The sequence below is a fragment of the Ranitomeya variabilis genome, chromosome 4 (genome assembly GCF_051348905.1).
Source record: "Ranitomeya variabilis isolate aRanVar5 chromosome 4, aRanVar5.hap1, whole genome shotgun sequence".
NCBI lineage: Eukaryota > Metazoa > Chordata > Amphibia > Anura > Dendrobatidae > Ranitomeya > Ranitomeya variabilis.
In genome coordinates, this window is record NC_135235.1 from 138039252 (window position 1) to 138064081 (window position 24830).

At 45.8% G+C, this 24830-nt stretch overlaps 1 protein-coding gene and 1 long non-coding RNA gene across 7 annotated transcripts; one reads left to right on the forward strand and one right to left on the reverse strand.

The window, feature by feature from the left end:
* Positions 1-8564: 8564 nt before the first annotated feature.
* On the reverse strand, positions 8565-9702 carry LOC143768516 (uncharacterized). Of its 2 annotated transcripts, XR_013213915.1 has the most exons (4): positions 9546-9702; positions 9392-9461; positions 9142-9194; positions 8565-8990 (listed from the first exon to the last, which is right to left on the reverse strand). It is a non-coding gene; the product is annotated as an uncharacterized LOC143768516 (long non-coding RNA). The 2 variants fall into 2 exon arrangements; XR_013213914.1 differs by having other exon boundaries at positions 9392-9702.
* A 2566-nt stretch (positions 9703-12268) lies between these two features.
* On the forward strand, positions 12269-18225 carry LOC143770057 (uncharacterized). Of its 5 annotated transcripts, XR_013214536.1 has the most exons (8): positions 12269-12420; positions 12519-12583; positions 12668-12737; positions 12935-12987; positions 13139-14313; positions 16703-16741; positions 17661-17713; positions 17865-18225. XR_013214536.1 is itself a non-coding variant. In XM_077259293.1 (5 exons), exons 2-5 carry the CDS (start codon positions 13884-13886, stop codon positions 17982-17984), a joined length of 642 nt encoding a protein of 213 aa, XP_077115408.1. In that variant the 5' UTR covers positions 12427-12987; positions 13139-13883; the 3' UTR covers positions 17985-18225. The 5 variants fall into 5 exon arrangements, 1 of the variants encoding a protein (XP_077115408.1); XR_013214538.1 differs by lacking the exon at positions 12668-12737; XR_013214537.1 differs by lacking the exons at positions 12519-12583; positions 12668-12737.
* Positions 18226-24830: the final 6605 nt, after the last annotated feature.

Consider the following 24830-nt stretch of genomic DNA (forward strand, 5'->3'; position numbering starts at 1 on the left):
GCGCCGTTAATTAACGGCGCTGTGGAAAAAGTGAATAGCGCCCCCCAGAGTCGGATTTTCTCTGGGGTCTCGGTTGCCGAGGGTAGCCGAGACCCCAGAGAACATGATTCGGGGGGGTTTTACCGACCCCCGAGTTGCGATCGCCGGTAATTAACCGTTTACCGGCGGTCGCAACAAAAAAAAAAAAAACGCGATTTGCCGTTTAATTTCTCTGTCCTCCGATGTGATCGCACATCGGAGGACAGAGAAATGTGGTCCCCGATGGCCCCCAATAGCCCCCCAATACTTACCTACCTCCCCCGGTGCTCCTCGTGTCTCCCCATGGGCGCCGCCATCTTTTTTCCGGGAAAAAATGGCGGGCGCACGCGCAGTACGCCCGCCGCCCGGCACCCGGATGTTCTTTGGGGTCTCGGCTGCCGGGGGTAGCCGAGACCCCAAAGAACATGATCGGGGTCGATTTGCACCGACCCCTGCTTTGCGATCGCCGGTAATTAACAGTTTACCGGCGACCGCAAAAAAAAAAAAAAAAAAAAAGCGATCAGTTATTTCTCTGTCCTCTGATGTGATCGCACATCAGAGGACAGAGAAATAGGGGGATTCGGGGACCCTATCATACTCACCCGGGGTCCCTGGGTCCTCTTCTGTCTTCTCCTGCCAGCCGGCTTTTTCATCATGGCGGGCGCATGCGCAGTGCGCCCGCCATCTGCTGCCATCTGCCGGCCGGCAGGAGAAGACAAGTTGGGGCTAAAATTAGGGTTAGGGTTAGGGTTAGGGTTAGGGTTAGAGTTAGGGTTAGGGTTGGGGCTAAATTTAGGGTTAGGGTTAGGGCTAGGGTTAGGGTTAGGCTACTTTCACACTAGCGTTTTTTGGCTTCCGTCGCAATGCGTCGTTGGAGAAAAAACGCATCCTGCAAAAGTGCTTGCAGGATGCGTTTTTTCTCCATTGGCTTGCATTAGCGACGCATTGCGACGGATTGCCACATGTCGCATCCGTCGTGCGACGGATGCGTCGTGCTTCGGCGGACCGTCGACACAAAAAAAACTACATGTAACTTTTTTGTGCGACGTGTCCTACATATTTCAGTGCCACGTGCCACGTATTTAAGTGACACGTGCCACGTATCAAAGTGCCACGTGCCACATATTTCAGTGCCACGTATCAAAGTGCCACGTATCAAAGTGCCACGTGCCACGTATCAAAGTGCCACGTGCCACGTATCAAAGTGCCACGTGCCACGTATCAAAGTGCCACGTGCCACATATTTCAGTGCCACGTGCCACGTATCAAAGTGCCACGTGCCACGTATCAAAGTGCCACGTGCCACATCTTTCAGTGCCACGTGCCACGTATTTAAGAGACACGTGCCACGTATCAAAGTGCCACGTGCCACATATTTCAGTGCCACGTGCCACGTATTTAAGTGACACGTGCCACGTATCAAAGTGCCACGTGCCACATATTTCAGTGCCACGTATCAAAGTGCCACGTGCCACGTATCAAAGTGCCACGTGCCACGTATCAAAGTGCCACGTATCAAAGTGCCACGTGCCACATATTTCAGTGCCACGTATCAAAGTGCCACGTGCCACATCTTTCAGTGCCACGTGCCACGTATTTAAGAGACACGTGCCACGTATCAAAGTGCCACGTGCCACATATTTCAGTGCCACGTATTTAAGTGACACGTGCCACGTATCAAAGTGCCACGTATCACGTATTTCAGTGCCACGTATTTAAGTGACACGTATCACGTATAAGTGCCACGTGTCACGTATTTAATTGCCACATATTTAAGTGCCACGTATCAAGATTTTCCATGGAGAACAGACACATCCAGAGATATGTCTGCTCTCCACGGCTGCAGCAACACACTGACAGGAGCCATAGTTCCTGTCGGTGTGTCACTGCGCATGCGCGAGCGAGTTTACCGGCGGTCATTGACCCCGGCACTCTCGCTTAACGGCAGTGCTGCGTGGGAAAGTTCAACGCAGCTGTACTGCTGTTAACCGAGACGCCGGAGTCATTGAACTCCGGAACAGTACGCGATACACTGCTAGGAGCTTCGCTCCTGGCAGTGTATCGCCGGAGAGCAGCCGATCGGCGTGGGACACTCGTTTTATGGATTCTGCGGACAGGGAGTATGAATTTGGTTTATTATTTTTGGATTTTTTCCTGGAGGATCGAGGGCTTCGCCTACAAGTGTGCTGTTGGTGAGTATATACTCTGTGTTATATGTTGTATGTACTGTGTGTCATGTATGTGTATTGTGTGTAGGTGTTTTGTGTAACTTTACAATTGTGCTAAGTCGCCGGACAGAGGGACAACTCTCCCATCCTAATACCGGATGGGAGTAGTAGTCCCATACGGCGACTTAGCACAATGGTGGCACTAGCGTCGCATGGGGACATGCACACACACGCACACACACGCACACACACACACACAGAAGGACTCCATGCTGCTTCACTGGGGGGCGGGGGCTTCCCTCTTCCTGTCCGACGTCACGTCCGGTCCTGGGTGTCAACCCCTCCGTACAAAGACGCCGACACCCAGGACAAAGGCGCTGTGTGTGGAAGGTAATATGGGGCCCTAGGGGGATACGCAGACACGCCGCTGCATAAAGAATTGACATGTCAATTCTTTTTACGCCGGCGTGTTTGCAGACAAAAGCGCCGCGTTTTTTTGCGGTGTGTCTGAACGGCAAAGTGAATTTCTCATTCACTTTGCCGGCAGACGAAAATGACATTGCGCATTTTTGAAAAGCGCCCGCAAAATAGCGCTCAAAAATGCGCTATGTCTGAAAGTAGCCTAAGGCTTCTTTCACACTTGCGTCGGTACGGGGCGGTCGCAATGCGTCGGCCCGATGTACCGACGCACGTTGTGAAAATTGTGCACAACGTGGGCAGCGGATGCAGTTTTTCAACGCATCCGCTGCCCAGTCTATGTCCTGGGGAGGAGGGGGCAGAGTTACGGCCACGCATCCGCGGAAATGGCGGACGCGACGTACAAAAAAAAGGTTACATTGAACTTTTTTTGTGACGACGGGGGCTAAAGTTATGGTTAGGGTTGGGGCTAAAGTTAGGGTTGGGGCTAAAGTTAGGGTTAGAGTTGGGATTAGGGTTAGGGTTTGGATTAGGGTTGGGATTAGTGTTACGTTTCGGATTAGGGTTGGGATTAGGGTTAGGGTTAGGGTTGGGATTAGGGTTAGGGGTGTGTTGGATTTAGGGTTTTGATTAGGGTTATGGTTAGGGTTGAGATTAGGGCTGTTTTGGGGTTAGGGTTGTGATTATCGTTAGGGTTGTGATTAGGATTATGGATCGGGTTGAGATTAGGGTTAGGGCTGTGTTGGGGTTAGGGTTGGAGTTAGAATTGGGGGGTTTCCACTGTTTAGGTACATCAGGGGGTCTCCAAACACGACAGCCAATTTTGCGCTAAAAAAGTCAAATGGTACTCCCTCCCTTCTGAGCTCTGCCGTGCGCCCAAACAGTGGTTTACCCCCACATATGGGGCATCAGCGTACTCGGGATAAATTGGACAACAACTTTTGGGGTCCAATTTCTCCTGTTACCCTTGTGAAAATAAAAACTTGGGGGCTAAAAATCTTTTTTGTTGGAAAAAAATATATTTTTTTATTTTCACTACTCTGCATTATAAATTTCTGTGAAGCACTTGAGCTTTCAAAGTTCTCACCACATATCTAGATAAGTTCCTTAGGGGGTCTAGTTTCCAAAATTTGGTCACTTGTGGGGGTTTCTACTGTTTAGGTACATTAGGGGTCTGCAAACGCAACATAACGCCCGCAGACAATTCTATCAAAGTCTGCATTGCAAAATGGCGCTCCTTCCCTTCCGAGCTCTGCCGTGCGCCCAAACAGTGGTTTACCCCCACATATGGGGTACCAGCATACTCAGGACAAATTGGACAACAACTTTTGGGGTCCAATTTCTCTTGTTACCCTTGTGAAAATAAAAATTTGGGGGCTAAAAAAATCTTTTTTGTGGGAAAAAAAAAATTTTTTATTTTCACTACTCTGCATTATAAACTTCTGTGAAGCACTTGGGCATTCAAAGTTCTCACCACATATCTAGATAAGTTCCTTGGGGGGTCTATTTTCCAAAATGGGGTCACTTGTTGGGGGTTTCTACTGTTTTGTTACATTAGGGGTCTGCAAAGGCAACATAACGCCCGCAGACAATTCTATCAAAGTCTGCATTCCAAAATGGCACTCCTTCCCTTCCGAGCTCTGCCATGCGCCCAAACAGTGGTTTATACCCACATATGGGGTACCAGCATACTCAGGACAAATTGGACAACAACTTTTGGGGTCCAATTTCTCTTGTTACCCTTGTGAAAATAAAAACTTGGGGGCTAAAAAATCTTTATTGTTAAAAAATATATATTTTTTATTTTCACGACTCTGCATTATAAACTTCTGTGATGCACTTGGGCATTCAAAGTTCTCACTACACATCTAGATAAGTTCCATGGGGGGTCTAGTTTCCAAAATGGGGTCACTTTTGGGGGGTTTCTGCTGTTTAGGCACATCAGGGGCTCTCCAAACGCGACATGGCGTCCGATCTCAATTCCAGTCAATTTTGCATTGAAAAGTCAAATGGCGCTCCTTTGCTTCCGAGCTCAGCCATGCGCCCAAACAGTGGTTTACCCCCACATATGGGGTGTCGGCGTACTCAAGACAAATTGTACAACAGCTTCTGGGGTCCATTTTCTCCTGTTACCCTTGGTAAAATAAAAATTTGGAGGCAAAAAGATCATTTTTGTAGAAAAAATGCGATTTTTTTATTTTCACGGCTCTACGTTATAAACTTCTGTGAAGCACCTGGGGGTTTAAAGTGCTCACCACACATCTAGATAAGTTCCTTAAGGGGTCTAGTTTCCAAAATGGTGTCATATGTGGGGGGTCTCTACTGTTTAGGCACATCAGCGGCTCTCCAAACGTGACATGGCGTCCGATCTCAATTCCAGCCAATTCTACATTGAAAAAGTAAAACGACACTCCTTCTCTTCCAAGCTCTGCGGTGCGCCCAAACAGTGGTTTACCCCCATATATGGGGTATCGACGTACTCAGGAGAAATTGCACAACAACTTTTGTGGTCTAATTTCTCCTGTTACCCTTGTGAAAATAAAAATTTGGGGGCAAAAAGATCATTTTTGTAGAAAAAATGAGATTTTTTATTTTCACGGCTCTACGTTATAAACTTCTGTGAAGCACTTGGGGGTTCAAAGTGCTCACCACACATCTAGATAAGTTCCTTGGGGGGTCTAGTTTCCAAAATGGTATCACTTGTGGGGGGTTTCCACTGTTTAGGCACATCAGGGACTCTCCAAACGCGACATGGCATCCGATCTCAATTCCAGCCAATTCTGCATTGAAAAAGTCAAACGGTGCTCCTTCACTTCCAAGCTCTGCGGTGCGCCCAAACAGTGGTTTACCTCCACATATGGGGTATTGACGTACTCAGGAGAAATTGCACAACAACTTTTGTGGTCTAATTTCTCCTGTTACCGTTGTGAAAATAAAAATTTGGGGGCAAAAAGATCATTTTTGTAGAAAAAATGCGATTTTTTATTTTCACGGCTCTACGTTATAAACTTCTGTGAAGCACTTGGGGGTTCAAAGTGCTCACCACACATCTAGATAAGTTCCTTGGGGGGTCTAGTTTCCAAAATGGTGTCACTTGTGGGGGGTTTCCACTGTTTAGGCACATTAGGGGCTCTCCAAACGCGACATGGCGTCCGATCTCAATTCCAGCCAATTCTGCATTGAAACAGTCAAACGGTGCTCCTTCACTTCCAAGCTCTGCGGTGCGCCCAAACAGTGGTTTACCTCCACATATGGGGTATCGGCGTACTCAGGAAAAATTGCACAACAAAATTTGTGGTTAAATTTCTGTTTTTACACTTGTGAAAATTAAAAAAAATGGTTCTGAAGTAAAATGTTTGCAAAAAAAAGTAAAATGTTAATTTTTTTCTTCCACATTGTTTTAGTTCCTGTGAAGTACGTAAAGGGTTAATAAACTTCTTGAATGTGGTTTTGAGCAGCTTGAGGGGTGCAGTTTTTAGAATGGTGTCACACTTGGTTATTTTCTATCATATAGACCCCTCAAAATCACTTCAAAGGTGATGTGGTCCCTAAAAAAAACATGGTGTTGTAAAAATGAGAAATTGCTGGTCAACTTTTAACCCTTATAACTCCCTAACAAAAAAAAAAATTGTTTCCAAAATTGTGCTGATGTAAAGTAGACATGTGAGAAATGTTATTTATTAACTATTTTTTGTGACATATCTCTCTGATTTAAGGGCATAAAAATACAAAGTTTGAAAATTGCAAAATTTTAAAAATTTTCGCCATATTTCCATTTTTTTCATAAATAATCGCAAGTAATATCGAAGAAATGTTACCACTAACTTGAAATACAACATGTCACGAAAAAACAATCTCAGAATCAGCGGGATCCGATAAAGCGTTCCAGAGTTATAACCTCATAAAGTGACACTGGTCAGAATTGTAAAAATTGGCTCGGTCATTAAGTACCAAATTGGCTCTGTCACTAAGGGGTTAAAAACAATATGAATGACAACACCAAAACTTTTTCTCCACTTTCATCCAGCCACTGATGTTTCTGGAATGTGAGTAATGGGAAAAGCAAAACAATTGTCATCTGATCTACGGGAAAAGGTAGTTGAACTGTTTTAAAACAAGAAAGGGATACAAAAAGATTGGATTGTTGGCCTCTTCTTCTGAAAGTTAATATACAGTATGTCCTCCTAAGATGTAGGTTCATAAATTTTATTTGTACTTGCCTTGTATGAAAGATGTTGAGGTAATCTTCCCTTGTTTTCTCTTATTGAGCATCTTGGTTCTGTGTCTGTATGGAGCTGTATCTCTTGACTTTCAGTTTTTTTTATATTCTTCGATTTCCACTTCTTTCTCATCAGATGTTCCTGCAGTTATATCACTGTCGTTTCTCTCATTTTTCGTTTCCAGTGATGTTATTATGTCATCATTTAGATCTTCAATGAATGTTACACTGTTACTCACTGGGATTCTGTCTGTCTTGGGATCTAGGATTTTGTATCCTTTGCAATTGTCAAAATATCTGACAAATAATCCTTCAATGGCTCTGTTTTGAAGTTTGGAGCATTTTTCTTCTGGAATAAACACAAAAACTTTGCAACCAAAAACTCTTAAATGATTCACACTTGGTTTCTTACCTTGCCACAGTTCATGTTTTTTTTTTCAGTTTTCTTGAAAAAAGTCTGTTTTGCAGATAAGTAGCTGTCATTGTTGCTTCACCCCAGTATTTCTCTGGTAGTTTAGAGTCTGTTAGCATACATCTTATCATTTCAGTTAGAGTTCTGTTTTTCTTTTCTGCTACCCTGCTCTGTTCAGTTGTGTATGGAACAGTCTTTTGATGCTCTATTTAAGTCTGTCTTAAGTAGTGTTCTATTTGGTGTCCTGTAAATTCACCTCCACTATCACTTCTGATGATTATTAGCTTCCTCTGAGACTTGTTATTTGACTTTGTCACATAGTCTTCTAATTTTTCAAAAACTTCCCTTTTGCTCTTTATCAAGTACGTGACTGTGCATCTTGAGTAGTCATCTATGAAGGTCACCATATATCTATTACCTCCTGATGTGGTCACTTTCATGGGTCCACATTAGTGATGAGCGAATATACTCGTTACTCGAATTTTCCCGAGCACGCTTGGGTGACCGCCGAGTATTTTTTAGTGCTCGGAGATTTAGTTTTCTGCGCCGCAGCTGAATGATTTACATCTGTTAGCCAGCATAAGTACATGTGGGGGTTGCCTGGTTGCTAGAGAATCCTCACATGTAATCAAGCTAGCTAACAGATGTAAATCATTCAGCTGAGGTGAGGAAAACTAAATCTCCGAGCACTAAAAAAATACTCGAAGGTAACCCGAGCGTGCTCGGGAAATCTCGAGTAACGAGTATATTCGCTCATCACTAGTCCACATACATCAGAGTATACCAAGTCAATTGGTCTTGTGCTTTTTGTCTCACTCTCTTTAGGTGTAGATACCCTTGTATCAGATATCAATAGGTCATTTGTCAAATTCTTCTTTTGTAACCCCATTATACTCTCAGAATGTTTGTGTCCTAGACGTCTATGCCACATGTGATTACAATTCTCGTGATCATGTGTACATAACTTCATCTGTTCCTTTAATGTGTCTAGATGATATAATTGTTCACCTGCTTTGACATTAATTATTACCTTATCTCCTGCTAGGATTGTACAGTTATCATCTTAAAATTTAACAGTTAGTCCTTTGGTTTCCAGACGCTTTACAGATAACAATCCTCTTTCTGGTCCTGGAACATACAACACATCTTTTACTAGTAATTTTGAATTATGCCCAAATCTATCAGGACAGATTAGTATTCCTTGTCCAATACCTTCTGTGGTTGTTTTACTCCAATCTGCAAGATAAATTGCTTCCTTCTTATCTTCATCAAGTTCAGTAAAGAACCTTTTATCACTAGTCATGTCACTTGTTTCTCCCGATAGAAAGTATTGGCCACGGCACTCAGGGATTCTTGGGAGGTGCTCAAGTAGGGGATCCAACCCGTAGTAGCAAATATAATAATTCTTGGCACTCAGGAGAAATTTGTAGAATGATTCAAAAAGTAGATTTTTATTCTAGTGCATCCAGCTCAACATATAAACGTTTTCGGTCTCGACAACTGAGACCTTCATCAGATATGGTTGTCAAATGCTGTAATGTATATACAAAAGAGATGAGAGAAATATTTTTTAAAATAAAGAAAATACTGTTTGCACAATTATACAAAAACAAAATGATGAATAATATGATCCATATTATACTAAACAAAATGACGGTCTGCATACAAATATCGATAGTAGCATGCAGCGCAGAAGGCAGAAAAAGGTGGATCCGGCCTGAATCAGCGTGCGTTGTGAGTCCTGTTCAACAGAGTGCTGGAGAGTGTACACATGTTAAGGATATACTAGGTAGGAGAGAAAATAAACATGGGTAACATGGAACAGGTAGCATAAGTAGACATCGGGATGTGATCTGGTGATGGATATGATAAGATATAAAGCACACACTGTCCTAGGTAAAGGATACGGGAAGTGGACCAACCTCCACTAGTAGGTGTAGGGCTACGCACAGTGAGCTATCTGTAAACATGAAAGAAATTATACGCATCAGAGTGTACATGGTAGACAAGACAAGAAGGACAAACCATGAGGATGGCACAGTGACGGAACACGAGATAACCTGTGGAATGCATGCCATAATGACTAACGGGGTGACCACCCTAAAACCAGATTGCTGCTGAGTGATAAACGGGCACCCATGGTCCAGGGAAGTTTACCTGGAGGACACTGGTAGTGTGTATGAGTCACACACTGTGTGTGTAGCCGAGGAGCGGGAGAGCAATGCGTCTGTGAATGCAAAGATATGGGACCGTGTGAGGCAGCTTTAAGGGTACCACAGGAGGCTATCATGGGCCTGGAAGTCAGTCATACCTGAAAGCACTGGACGGCAGTATAGGCGCTTGTGGTAATGCGAGATACTCGCAAAGTGAGGAGCGCTGTGGACAGAAGTTATGAGCAGGGGGGTTAAATAGGACTAAAGCCAACGTGGATAAAGGCCAAGCCAGCGGGGAGCTGGAACCGGTTATGGTATTACCTGGATGTTGCCGCTGTCAGGGGTGGAGAGGACGCTGCGGGTTCATTTTGCAGCACAACCTCCGGTGGTAAACCCTGCCAGGGGTGAAAAAACTCTCCTGGAACTCCAGAGCCTGGGGCTCCGGAACCACAGTTCCTACATGCCACCCCGGTCGGATCCCCCAGTTGAAACTTTTGTATCCCTTGTTGAAAGGGACATCCACTCACTAACTCGAAAAATGGAACAAGGGAAGTTCCATTTTCAGCCCAACCTTTCACCTTCTGAAAGACTGTCATTAGAGCAACTGGCGTCTGATAAATCCCTTATTATAAAACCGGCGGATAAGGGGGGAGCAACGGTAATAATGGATAGAACTGATTACCTGGAGGAGGTGTACAGGCAACTGGGGGACACTACGGTATATAAACTAATACCACACAACCCTCTCAATGAATTGGTGAAAAAAATTGCACCAATCATTGATTTTCACATACAAAATGGCACCATAGACAGTAAAATGAGAGATTTTCTCATTAAGAAAGACCCGATAACTCCCATCCTGTACATCCTACCCAAAATACACAAAAGACTAGCCAAACCTCCAGGTCGGCCCATTGTGTCCCTGACAGACTCTGTACTCTCGCCACTGTCCATAGTCCTAGAGAAAATTCTCACTCCACTCGTCAAAACCACCCGGTCCTTTCTTTTGGACACTGGTGAATTCATTCAAGTCATAAAAACCTTAGGCCCCATATCTCCCTCCTCCCTACTAATCACATGGGACGTGAATAGTCTCTACACATCCATCGTTCATGATAAAGGCCTGGCTGCTACCGATAGGCTCCTGCTAGACAATAAAATTGACATTAAAATTCGCCACTTCTGTGCAGATCTGTTAAATCTAGTCCTGAGAGACAATTACTTCATGTTCCAAGATTCATATTATGCCCAGCTACAGGGTACTGCAATGGGCGCGAACGTAGCGCCCCCTTACGCCAATGCATACATGGCAGCCTTTGAAAATGACTTTGTGTATGAACATCCTCTATTCACCTCCCACTGTAGGGTATGGCGCAGATACATCGACGACATTTTCTGCGTGTGGGACGGTCCTCTTGAGTCGTTAATAATCTTTGATCAACACATCAATAGTATCTGGCCCGAACTCGGTTTCACTTTACAACATGACAACTCTAAAATTAGCTTTCTAGATACCCTTATCTACAAGGAAAGGGACGGCCGCCTTTCTATTGATTTATACACCAAGCCAACGGACCGTAACGGCCTCCTGTACTTCACCAGTTGCCATCCACCTTCCATAAAAAATTCCATCCCGAAGTCCCAATTCCACAGGGTTGAAAGGATTGTCTCAGATGACAAGATCAAGAAAACTAGACTAGGTGAGATGGAACAAAAATTCTCCAATCGGGGGTATCCACAACACATCCTCACAGAGGCCCAACGTAATACCTCAGTGGTTAGACCCAAAGATAACCGCAAGAGAATCCCTTTTGTCTCCACATTTCATCCCTTCTCCAATATGGTTCAGTCTACCATCAGGAGACACTGGAGTATCCTGACAAAAAGCTATCCTGGTATTCCAGAATTTGGAGCACCTTTCATGCCCTGCTACAAACGAGCTAGAAATCTTAGGGATAGGCTGGTCAAAGCGGACATTGGCTCTAACATCAGGGTGCCCAAACAATTGTTCTTACAAACCCAGAAACAAGGTACATTCCCGTGCCTTAGTTGCCAACAATGTAGCAATGTCCAGAGGGGTCCGTCAGTTTCTCACCCCCAGACGGGCAAGGCCATTCCCATAAAAGGTTTCTTTACCTGCGAATCCACACATGTGATATATATCATCAAATGCCCCTGTGGGTTGGCATATGTGGGTGAAACCACACAGCCAATTAGAGACAGAGTGGCTCAACACAAATCTACAATCCGTTGCAACAAGACACATCTACCCCTCCCCTACCATTTTTCTAAACAAAATCACAATATCTCGCAGCTCCGTTTTCAAGTCCTGGAACAGGTAGATACTCCAAGAAGGGGCCAAAGCCGCGTTAGTTTACTTCTCAAAAGGGAGGCTTACTGGATTTACTCCCTGCAGACCTTAGAACCAAAGGGACTCAATAGAGACTACGACGTCTCGGCATTTTTGTAATATCGTACACATATGTTATCATTTATTTCATATGTATTTTAACACTGTTTTGTATAATGTAACATTGTAGCTAGTATGGATGTCTTTAACTTGTGCTCCTTTTTTGTTTCTCTCCACAGAACCGTTAAACGCACCTCTCGCACGTAACACTGCACACGGTATAGTATGCACTGTATGCCTTTATATAGAGGGTTAATCATGTCTCTATATAATCGGGGTGACCCATACCAGATAGCCTTTTGATAGTCTAGTTCACACTACTGTTCCCATCATTTAGCCTTCTCTATATGCTGCAATGCAGCGTTACATTCATTCACTGTGTCCCCTTGAGCTTGCCATACAAGCGCTGTCTGTTCCCTGTGCTGATTCCCTGTTAGCCCCTCAGCTCCTCTGCGCATAAGCCGGCCTCTCCGATCACATGACCTGATGACGTCACACGTCAGGTGACTCTTCCCTGTGTGCTCTTATACCCGGAAGTGCTGCGCTTCCCCTAGCAGCCCCGGGAGCTCCCTCCTGCACAGCAGCGCAGCGTCCTCTCCACCCCTGACAGCGGCAACATCCAGGTAATACCATAACCGGTTCCAGCTCCCCGCTGGCTTGGCCTTTATCCACGTTGGCTTTAGTCCTATTTAACCCCCCTGCTCATAACTTCTGTCCACAGCGCTCCTCACTTTGCGAGTATCTCGCATTACCACAAGCGCCTATACTGCCGTCCAGTGCTTTCAGGTATGACTGACTTCCAGGCCCATGATAGCCTCCTGTGGTACCCTTAAAGCTGCCTCACACGGTCCCATATCTTTGCATTCACAGACGCATTGCTCTCCCGCTCCTCGGCTACACACACAGTGTGTGACTCATACACACTACCAGTGTCCTCCAGGTAAACTTCCCTGGACCATGGGTGCCCGTTTATCACTCAGCAGCAATCTGGTTTTAGGGTGGTCACCCCGTTAGTCATTATGGCATGCATTCCACAGGTTATCTCGTGTTCCGTCACTGTGCCATCCTCATGGTTTGTCCTTCTTGTCTTGTCTACCATGTACACTCTGATGCGTATAATTTCTTTCATGTTTACAGATAGCTCACTGTGCGTAGCCCTACACCTACTAGTGGAGGTTGGTCCACTTCCCGTATCCTTTACCTAGGACAGTGTGTGCTTTATATCTTATCATATCCATCACCAGATCACATCCCGATGTCTACTTATGCTACCTGTTCCATGTTACCCATGTTTATTTTCTCTCCTACCTAGTATATCCTTAACATGTGTACACTCTCCAGCACTCTGTTGAACAGGACTCACAACGCACGCTGATTCAGGCCGGATCCACCTTTTTCTGCCTTCTGCGCTGCATGCTACTATCGATATTTGTATGCAGACCGTCATTTTGTTTAGTATAATATGGATCATATTATTCATCATTTTGTTTTTGTATAATTGTGCAAACAGTATTTTCTTTATTTTAAAAAATATTTCTCTCATCTCTTTTGTATATACATTACAGCATTTGACAACCATATCTGATGAAGGTCTCAGTTGTCGAGACCGAAAACGTTTATATGTTGAGCTGGATGCACTAGAATAAAAATCTACTTTTTGAATCATTCTACAAATTTCTCCTGAGTGCCAAGAATTATTATATTTGCTACTACGGGTTGGATCCCCTACTTGAGCACCTCCCAAGAATCCCTGAGTGCCGTGGCCAATACTTTCTATATGCTGTTTCCGTACACGAGCACCTTGGACGATGTCTGAAACCTTTTCCTTTAATGCAGCAGAGGCGGCAGAAATTCTCTCTAAAGTTACCGCACCTAGCGATTTTCTCCAAATTCCAACTAAGGAATTAAAGAACCGTGACCTGGAACGTGAATCCAGAAGAGCGGTCAATCTTGAATTACATATCGTTACCATTGCCGAGTACCTTCGAGTCCAGAGGATCCCACGTGGCCTGCGGGTCCCCCTACAACCAACCTTCTTCAGGGAAGACAAGGAGTATTGTGAAAAATTTGAACACATTTTAAACAAATGCTCAGCCGATCTAATGACTCTCACTCTCTCCTATCTTCAAAAGAACTTGGACTCAGTCAATACTCAGATACAGGCCATCGAGTCTCAACTAACCAGCACGATGCCCCAGGAAGAATTCCAGGAATTAAAGATAAAGAATCAGGAACAACTACGGCAGCACAGATTGGAGGTCGAAAAGAGAAAGAGGTCCAAGTTCCTACGGGATACCGAAGACTACCTACAGAACCGGGTCTATCAATGGCGAGATATTCGGCCTTCCACCAGGCGACACAGCTCAAGAAGCTCTTCTGGATCCACCGACAGCAGACCCGGTACCTCAAGCTCTGCTTCTTTTTTAGGGAGCAGCCGAGGTCGCAGAAGAGGAAGACGAGGCGGGGCGGCCAGTGCCACCGGGGACTCCAGAGACCAGATGACAACACGCTCACAGGTATGGATCTCCCCCTAGTGGTGAACATCTCATCAAAAAACCTGGACTCACAACAACTGGCTGTACTCCAGAAGGGTTTGTCCTTCTGCCCGGTATACAGGTTCAACTCTTTTGAACTTAATATGGACCTTCAAAGGTTCTACCGGAACCTCAGACTTCGGGTTCATTTTGCAGCACAACCTCCGGTGGTAAACCCTGCCAGGGGTGAAAAAACTCTCCTGGAACTCCAGAGCCTGGGGCTCCGGAACCACAGTTCCTACATGCCACCCCGGTCGGATCCCCCAGTTGAAACTTTTGTATCCCTTGTTGAAAGGGACATCCACTCACTAACTCGAAAAATGGAACAAGGGAAGTTCCATTTTCAGCCCAACCTTTCACCTTCTGAAAGACTGTCATTAGAGCAACTGGCGTCTGATAAATCCCTTATTATAAAACCGGCGGATAAGGGGGGAGCAACGGTAATAATGGATAGAACTGATTACCTGGAGGAGGTGTACAGGCAACTGGGGGACACTACGGTATATAAACTAATACCACACAACCCTCTCAATGAATTGGTGAAAAAAATTGCACCAATCATTGATTTTCACATACAAAATGGCACCATAGACAGTAAAATGAGAGATTTTCTCATTAAGAAAGACCCGATAACTCCCATCCTGTACATCCTACCCAAAATACACAAAAGACTAGCCAAACCTCCAGGTCGGCCCATTGTGTCCCTGACAGACTCTGTACTCTCGCCACTGTCCATAGTCCTAGAGAAAATTCTCACTCCACTCGTCAAAACCACCCGGTCCTTTCTTTTGGACACTGGTGAATTCATTCAAGTCATAAAAACCTTAGGCCCCATATCTCCCTCCTCCCTACTAATCACATGGGACGTGAATAGTCTCTACACATCCATCGTTCATGATAAAGGCCTGGCTGCTACCGATAGGCTCCTGCTAGACAATAAAGTTGACATTAAAATTCGCCACTTCTGTGCAGATCTGTTAAATCTAGTCCTGAGAGACAATTACTTCATGTTCCAAGATTCATATTATGCCCAGCTACAGGGTACTGCAATGGGCGCGAACGTAGCGCCCCCTTACGCCAATGCATACATGGCAGCCTTTGAAAATGACTTTGTGTATGAACATCCTCTATTCACCTCCCACTGTAGGGTATGGCGCAGATACATCGACGACATTTTCTGCGTGTGGGACGGTCCTCTTGAGTCGTTAATAATCTTTGATCAACACATCAATAGTATCTGGCCCGAACTCGGTTTCACTTTACAACATGACAACTCTAAAATTAGCTTTCTAGATACCCTTATCTACAAGGAAAGGGACGGCCGCCTTTCTATTGATTTATACACCAAGCCAACGGACCGTAACGGCCTCCTGTACTTCACCAGTTGCCATCCACCTTCCATAAAAAATTCCATCCCGAAGTCCCAATTCCACAGGGTTGAAAGGATTGTCTCAGATGACAAGATCAAGAAAACTAGACTAGGTGAGATGGAACAAAAATTCTCCAATCGGGGGTATCCACAACACATCCTCACAGAGGCCCAACGTAATACCTCAGTGGTTAGACCCAAAGATAACCGCAAGAGAATCCCTTTTGTCTCCACATTTCATCCCTTCTCCAATATGGTTCAGTCTACCATCAGGAGACACTGGAGTATCCTGACAAAAAGCTATCCTGGTATTCCAGAATTTGGAGCACCTTTCATGCCCTGCTACAAACGAGCTAGAAATCTTAGGGATAGGCTGGTCAAAGCGGACATTGGCTCTAACATCAGGGTGCCCAAACAATTGTTCTTACAAACCCAGAAACAAGGTACATTCCCGTGCCTTAGTTGCCAACAATGTAGCAATGTCCAGAGGGGTCCGTCAGTTTCTCACCCCCAGACGGGCAAGGCCATTCCCATAAAAGGTTTCTTTACCTGCGAATCCACACATGTGATATATATCATCAAATGCCCCTGTGGGTTGGCATATGTGGGTGAAACCACACAGCCAATTAGAGACAGAGTGGCTCAACACAAATCTACAATCCGTTGCAACAAGACACATCTACCCCTCCCCTACCATTTTTCTAAACAAAATCACAATATCTCGCAGCTCCGTTTTCAAGTCCTGGAACAGGTAGATACTCCAAGAAGGGGCCAAAGCCGCGTTAGTTTACTTCTCAAAAGGGAGGCTTACTGGATTTACTCCCTGCAGACCTTAGAACCAAAGGGACTCAATAGAGACTACGACGTCTCGGCATTTTTGTAATATCGTACACATATGTTATCATTTATTTCATATGTATTTTAACACTGTTTTGTATAATGTAACATTGTAGCTAGTATGGATGTCTTTAACTTGTGCTCCTTTTTTGTTTCTCTCCACAGAACCGTTAAACGCACCTCTCGCACGTAACACTGCACACGGTATAGTATGCACTGTATGCCTTTATATAGAGGGTTAATCATGTCTCTATATAATCGGGGTGACCCATACCAGATAGCCTTTTGATAGTCTAGTTCACACTACTGTTCCCATCATTTAGCCTTCTCTATATGCTGCAATGCAGCGTTACATTCATTCACTGTGTCCCCTTGAGCTTGCCATACAAGCGCTGTCTGTTCCCTGTGCTGATTCCCTGTTAGCCCCTCAGCTCCTCTGCGCATAAGCCGGCCTCTCCGATCACATGACCTGATGACGTCACACGTCAGGTGACTCTTCCCTGTGTGCTCTTATACCCGGAAGTGCTGCGCTTCCCCTAGCAGCCCCGGGAGCTCCCTCCTGCACAGCAGCGCAGCGTCCTCTCCACCCCTGACAGCGGCAACATCCAGGTAATACCATAACCGGTTCCAGCTCCCCGCTGGCTTGGCCTTTATCCACGTTGGCTTTAGTCCTATTTAACCCCCCTGCTCATAACTTCTGTCCACAGCGCTCCTCACTTTGCGAGTATCTCGCATTACCACAAGCGCCTATACTGCCGTCCAGTGCTTTCAGGTATGACTGACTTCCAGGCCCATGATAGCCTCCTGTGGTACCCTTAAAGCTGCCTCACACGGTCCCATATCTTTGCATTCACAGACGCATTGCTCTCCCGCTCCTCGGCTACACACACAGTGTGTGACTCATACACACTACCAGTGTCCTCCAGGTAAACTTCCCTGGACCATGGGTGCCCGTTTATCACTCAGCAGCAATCTGGTTTTAGGGTGGTCACCCCGTTAGTCATTATGGCATGCATTCCACAGGTTATCTCGTGTTCCGTCACTGTGCCATCCTCATGGTTTGTCCTTCTTGTCTTGTCTACCATGTACACTCTGATGCGTATAATTTCTTTCATGTTTACAGATAGCTCACTGTGCGTAGCCCTACACCTACTAGTGGAGGTTGGTCCACTTCCCGTATCCTTTACCTAGGACAGTGTGTGCTTTATATCTTATCATATCCATCACCAGATCACATCCCGATGTCTACTTATGCTACCTGTTCCATGTTACCCATGTTTATTTTCTCTCCTACCTAGTATATCCTTAACATGTGTACACTCTCCAGCACTCTGTTGAACAGGACTCACAACGCACGCTGATTCAGGCCGGATCCACCTTTTTCTGCCTTCTGCGCTGCATGCTACTATCGATATTTGTATGCAGACCGTCATTTTGTTTAGTATAATATGGATCATATTATTCATCATTTTGTTTTTGTATAATTGTGCAAACAGTATTTTCTTTATTTTAAAAAATATTTCTCTCATCTCTTTTGTATATACATTACAGCATTTGACAACCATATCTGATGAAGGTCTCAGTTGTCGAGACCGAAAACGTTTATATGTTGAGCTGGATGCACTAGAATAAAAATCTACTTTTTGAATCATTCTACAAATTTCTCCTGAGTGCCAAGAATTATTATATTTACTTGTTTCTCCCGAGTCAATAAACCATCCTGAGGATGACTCTTTATCAGTTACTTTGAGGCTGTGTGCACATGTAGCAGATTTTTTGCATTTTTTTTGCGGTTTTTCGCTATAAAAACGCTATAAAACCACGAAAAAAACGCTCACAGTAAGCATCCTATGTAACAGAATGCAATCCGCATTTTTTGTGCACATGCTGCATTTTTTTCCTGAGCGGAATCGCAATCCAGAAAAAAACGCAGCATGTTCATTAAAATTGCGGAATCGCGGCGATTCTGCACACATAGGAGTGCATTGATCTGCTTACTTCCCACACGGGGCTGTGCACACCATGCGGGAAGTAAGCAGATCAAGTGCGGTTGGTACCCAGGGTGGAGGAGAGGAGACTCTCCTCCACGGACTGGGCACCATATAAGTGGTAAAAAAAAAAAGAATTAAAATAAAAAATAGCGATATACTCACCTTCGGGCGGCCCGACCTCCTCAACGGCTTCTGTGGTGTGTGTGGAGGACCTGCGATGACGTCACAGTCACATGACCATGGGTCACGTGACCGCTACGTCAATGGAAGGTCCTGAACACACAGCATTAGGAACGGACGCCGCTGAGGTAAGTATAAATTTTTTTTTATTTTTTTTATTATTTTTAACATTCTACCTTTTACTATAGATGCTGCATCTATAGTAAAAAGTTGGTCACACTTGTCAAACACTATGTTTGACAAGTGTGACCAACCTGTCAAACAGTTTTCCAAGCGATGCTACAGATCGCTTGGGAAACGCTAGCATTCTGCAAGCTAATTATGCTTGCAAAACGCTAGTTTTCTGCGGGTATATGCATGCAAATTCTGCATGCGATATACCCGCGGCAGGAGGCGCAGAATTGCCGCGGAAATTTCCGCGGCAATTCTGCTACGTGTGCACATAGCCTCAATGTACCATTCCAGTGATCTGCATGTGAGTTAGAAATCGTTCTTTATACTTTCTGTTTATTTTCCTTTTGATGTAATTTCTGTTGTTCTGCTTTCTATATAGTACCGTCTTTCTTTAAATGTCCCTTTTTCTTACATCTGAAACATTCTCTTGTATCTGTATTATGGGGCTTCTTGTCTGTCACTTTAAGAACATTTTCCCTATTCCTTTCAGTGGAATCGTTTGTTTGCTCTTTCATTCTATGATTTTTGGAGAATTACCTCCAAAAAGATATCCCAAGGGGGCTGAGGATCCAGATCTACCCAACATCTGATTGTGACGCTGTATTTACAAGTAAATGGGAGGACACTTTATCTAAGTGCTCACGCACACTATTAGAGCTTTTAATTGGCTCTGATAGAAAAAAAACTTGAAATTGTGGAAGGTGAAATTGATTTATTGCGAACCAAAATACAATCTATCCTTATGGTAGAGGATTGCAATAAATTTGATAAAGAAATAGAGACAGAGCTAATTAAGTGGGAAGAAGAGATACAAAGTCAGAAAACATGCAAATTCCATCGAGATCAGCAGGATTATGCATAGAAAAAAATCTATAGATGGCAATATAATAAAAATAATCGTAAACCATACTCACGGTCATCATCTATTGCCTCTACACAATCTGAAGATTCATGTGGAGAACCTTTTTTAGGAAAACGGAGTGGGCCAGGAGAGGAAAGAAACTCAAACCAACAACCCCACAAATCCATTACCCCATTTCCTCCCATGCACACAAGGAATTTTACAAAGAGAGAGAGATGAAAGCGTCGGTTCTAAAGGTAATCAATCTTTCAGATAGACCTTTGTCATCCACACTGATACAGGTGCTAGAAAAAGGATTGACTTTTGCACCAGCTGCTGCCTTTAATTCGTTTGCTATGATAAAAGACCTTGAACTATTTGCCAGAAAGCTAAACTATAAAAAATATTTTGCTAATCAGATGAAAAATATGCTTCCTGGTGATCTAGAAGAAAAGACATTGGCCGACTTGGAAGACCTATTAGCCGAACAGGAGACACGTGACCAAGTGGGTGTTCATACATTTCTGCATGGTCGCTCACAACTAGTGTTGAGCGATACCTTCCGATATCGGAAAGTATCGGTATCGGAAAGTATCGGCCGATACCGTCAAAATATCGGATCTAATCCGATACCGATACCCGATCCCAATGCAAGTCAATGGGACGAAAATATCGGAATTAAAATAAACCCTTTATAAACTTGTAGGTTCATTCTACATGAAGGAAAACAACTAAGAATAATGTAGGATGTATTGGGGGACGTGGTGGAGACATTAAAGGCACAGAGGTTTAGCCCAATGTAATAGAATAGCAGGATTTTGTTTGTTTTTTTATGACGTTCGGTGTTAGAAAGATTTTGACTATGTTAATTTTTTTTTTATTTTGTCAGATATTGATGTTTCACTACTTCCACGCCCTTCACCTTCTTTTTTACTTCTCCCACACTTTCTTCTTCATTATCCTCATCATCAGCTTCTTTGACATCAACTTCTTCACCTTATTCATCTTCTTCTTCATCTTCTACCTATTATTTTTTTGGTTACATTGTTCATATTCTTTTTATTTTACTATTATCTTCATCATATTCTACTTCTTCATCATATTCTTATTTGTGACAGGCATTCCCGTAGTTGTTATCTATAAAAGTTTGAAGATTACACCTTCCGTTCTGCCTGTCACAAAACAGTTACATTTGTCCGCGTTCAGTTTGGCCTGCAGCATCAGGCTTTATCCAGGGGCACCACGAGGAGGAACGGACTCACCCCCATACACTGCTTAGTCTTCTTCTGCTTATAATTTAGATAATATTTTTTGCTCTGATATTTAGTGTTATGCTTAATGTTCTTTTGCTCTTTGTTCTGCAGCCTCTTGTTCTTCTGCTTCTCGGTCTTCCAGGTCGTCGTCGTCTCCAGGGTCGTCGTCTCTGGGGTCGTCGTCATCGGGGTGGTCTTCAGGGTCATCGTCTCCGGGGTCGTCGTCATCGGGGTGGTCTTCAGGGTCATCGTCTCCAGGGTCGTCGTCATCACGGTGGTTGTCGTCTCTGGTGTTGTCGTCATCTTAGGGGTGGTCTTCCGGGTCATCGTGTTTAGTCTCTTGAACTTGGAAATGTAGCAGAAGGTACAAGAAGGCTGAGAAAATGCCGAGAACCAGCTGATGGAACTGGAACTCGGATGGCTACCCGAAGGTCCAAGAGCCAATGGAACTACCGAGGACCAGCTGACGTTACTGGAACCCGGTTACTAAGAAGGAGGTACCCATGCCTGAAAGCACTACCAAGGACCACCTGACGTTGGTGGAACTCGGATACCCAGAGGGAGGCACCTAAGCCAAAGGCTCTGCCCGGAACCAGCTGACGGTACTGGAACCAGGATGGGGAGGAGAAGGTACAACAGCAAAAGACACTGCCGAGAACCAGCTGACGGTGCTGGAACCCGGATGGGTAGCCGAAGGTCCAAGAGCCAATGGAACTACCGAGGACCAGCTGACGTTACTGGAACCCGGTTACTAAGCAGGAGGTACCCGTGCCTGAAAGCACTACCAAGGACCACCTGACGTTGGTGGAACTCGGATACCCAGAGGGAGGCACCTAAGCCAAAGGCTCTGCCCGGAACCAGCTGACGGTACTGGAACCAGGATGGGGAGCAAAAGGTACAAGAGCAAGTGTCTGCGTGGCTTTTGCAGGACACGATGCCGGCTGCACAGCAGGGGAACAGCTGGCGGTGATGAACCCCACTGACACATTGGCTGGTGTTTTTCTCTGTGCAGCTAGCAGTACCGGGCCCCAACTGGCGGTGTTAGAGCCCGGGGTCAGCAGGAGGAGGAGAGGGAGCAGAGTGTAGGCCGAAGCCTGCACTGGCGGCAGCTTTGGGTCTGTTGTGCCTGCGTGGCAGTTGCAGGACACGTTGCCGGCTGCACAGCAGGGGAACAGCTGGCGGTGCTGAACCCCACTGACACATTGACTGGTGTTTTTCTCTGTGCAGCTAGCAGTACCGGGCCCCAACTGGCGGTGTTGGAGCCCGGGCTCTGCAGGGGGAGCAGAGTGTAGGCCGAAGCCTAATTGAACCAATTTCAAAGGTAACCTTTAACCCCCCCTCAGGGGTTACAAAGTAGAAGAGCCACAGCTTATGCAGCAGTAGTGCTGCACAAGTCAAAGGTTGCTCTTTTAATTTTGCTCCTTGCACACGCTGAATGAAACACATATAACATTTAGCCCTTTATACAGTCAAACTGTGTTGGAGGCGCGAGTTCCCTTTATAATGAGACGCAGCACAGATGTCAAGAATCCCACCTTGGTGCTGGGTGTAGCCTCCTGAGCATTGTTATTTGCTGTACAGGAGTCTGCGCTGTCGTGTTATCCCCTGGCCTAGCGCTGTTAGCGCTGCCCATCTTCTGACCTCATTTAATGTCGGCCGGTGCGGTTCGCGATGACCATGAATCCCAGCCCCGCGGTGTCTTAACATTGTTAAAACACTGCGGGGCTGGGATTCATGGCCTGGCGCAGCACATATGTTCGCCTCTCGCACTCGGGTCCTTACACCCGCTTCAGACTGTGCGGCGTCAGCTGATCCCTTATCGCATGCCACGGCCATGAAGCCGCACAGTCTGAAGAAGGCGGAAGGAGATGAGGGACAGGCGAACTGATGCACTGATCATGCCCATCAATCACACCCTCGCAGTCCCAATAAATAAGACACCGAGGGGCGTTGTGTGGGTCAGGGCGGCCGCAGAGGCGCAGGCAGCCAAACAATGATGCCAGAAGATGGGCAGCGCTACCAAGGGGGTTGCAGCGTGTCATTACAAAGGAAAGTCACACCTCCGGGACGGTTAAATGGTCACACAGAGGACACATTTTAGACGTGTTTTCAGTTCCACATGTGCGAGGAGAATACGCTTATGAGCCACCTTGCACACATGCAGCATTGCCGCTGTACAAGGTGGCTGTAAAACGTACAAACGCCTGGGGGAGGGGGGACAGGTTCCCTTCAATTTCAGTTCTGGTGTCTGCGTGGCTTTTGCAGGACACGATGCCGGCTGCACAGCAGGGGAACAGCTGGCGGTGCTGAACCCCACTGACACATTGGCTGGTGTTTTTCTCTGTGCAGCTAGCAGTACCGGGCCCCAACTGGCGGTGTTAGAGCCCGGGGTCAGCAGGAGGAGGAGAGGGAGCAGAGTGTAGGCCGAAGCCTGCACTGGCGGCAGCTTTGGGTCTGTTGTGCCTGCGTGGCAGTTGCAGGACACGTTGCCGGCTGCACAGCAGGGGAACAGCTGGCGGTGCTGAACCCCACTGACACATTGACTGGTGTTTTTCTCTGTGCAGCTAGCAGTACCGGGCCCCAACTGGCGGTGTTGGAGCCCGGGCTCTGCAGGGGGAGCAGAGTGTAGGCCGAAGCCTAATTGAACCAATTTCAAAGGTAACCTTTAACCCCCCCTCAGGGGTTACAAAGTAGAAGAGCCACAGCTTATGCAGCAGTAGTGCTGCACAAGTCAAAGGTTGCTCTTTTAATTTTGCTCCTTGCACACGCTGAATGAAACACATATAACATTTAGCCCTTTATACAGTCAAACTGTGTTGGAGGCGCGAGTTCCCTTTGTAATGAGACGCAGCACAGATGTCAAGAATCCCACCTTGGTGCTGGGTGTAGCCTCCTGAGCATTGTTATTTGCTGTACAGGAGTCTGCGCTGTCGTGTTATCCCCTGGCCTAGCGCTGTTAGCGCTGCCCATCTTCTGACCTCATTTAATGTCGGCCGGTGCGGTTCGCGATGACCATGAATCCCAGCCCCGCGGTGTCTTAACATTGTTAAAACACTGCGGGGCTGGGATTCATGGCCTGGCGCAGCACATATGTTCGCCTCTCGCACTCGGGTCCTTACACCCGCTTCAGACTGTGCGGCGTCAGCTGATCCCTTATCGCATGCCACGGCCATGAAGCCGCACAGTCTGAAGAAGGCGGAAGGAGATGAGGGACAGGCGAACTGATGCACTGATCATGCCCATCAATCACACCCTCGCAGTCCCAATAAATAAGACACCGAGGGGCGTTGTGTGGGTCAGGGCGGCCGCAGAGGCGCAGGCAGCCAAACAATGATGCCAGAAGATGGGCAGCGCTACCAAGGGGGTTGCAGCGTGTCATTACAAAGGAAAGTCACACCTCCGGGACGGTTAAATGGTCACACAGAGGACACATTTTAGACGTGTTTTCAGTTCCACATGTGCGAGGAGAATACGCTTATGAGCCACCTTGCACACATGCAGCATTGCCGCTGTACAAGGTGGCTGTAAAACGTACAAACGCCTGGGGGAGGGGGGACAGGTTCCCTTCAATTTCAGTTCTGGTGTCTGCGTGGTGTTGTGAATTTGGATTCTGGGCTCCCCCGGTGGCCGCTTGTGGAATTGGATCTGTCATCCTCTTTCCTGTTTCACCTGATTCCATCAGTAGTGGGTGTCGCTATTTAAGCTCATTTCTCTGGTGGTTTCTTGCCGGTCAACAATGTTATCTGATGCCTCTCAGTGCTTGTTCCTGCTTCTAGACTACTACTAGATAAGTTGGACTTTTGTCCATGTTTGGTTTTGCCTATTTGTTCCAGTTCACAGCTGAAGTTTTGTTA

What these genes read in the sequence shown, in the direction of transcription:
- LOC143770057 (XM_077259293.1), top strand. Translation starts at nt 13,884, where the DNA reads ATGCTCAGCCGATCTAATGACTCTCACTCTCTCCTATCTTCAAAAGAA. An exon ending in CGCACGTAACACTGCACACG is followed by an intron (nt 16,742 to 17,660) that starts GTATAGTATGCA and finishes TCATGTTTACAG; the next exon opens with ATAGCTCACTGTGCGTAGCC. An exon ending in TGGAGGTTGGTCCACTTCCC is followed by an intron (nt 17,714 to 17,864) that starts GTATCCTTTACC and finishes TACACTCTCCAG; the next exon opens with CACTCTGTTGAACAGGACTC.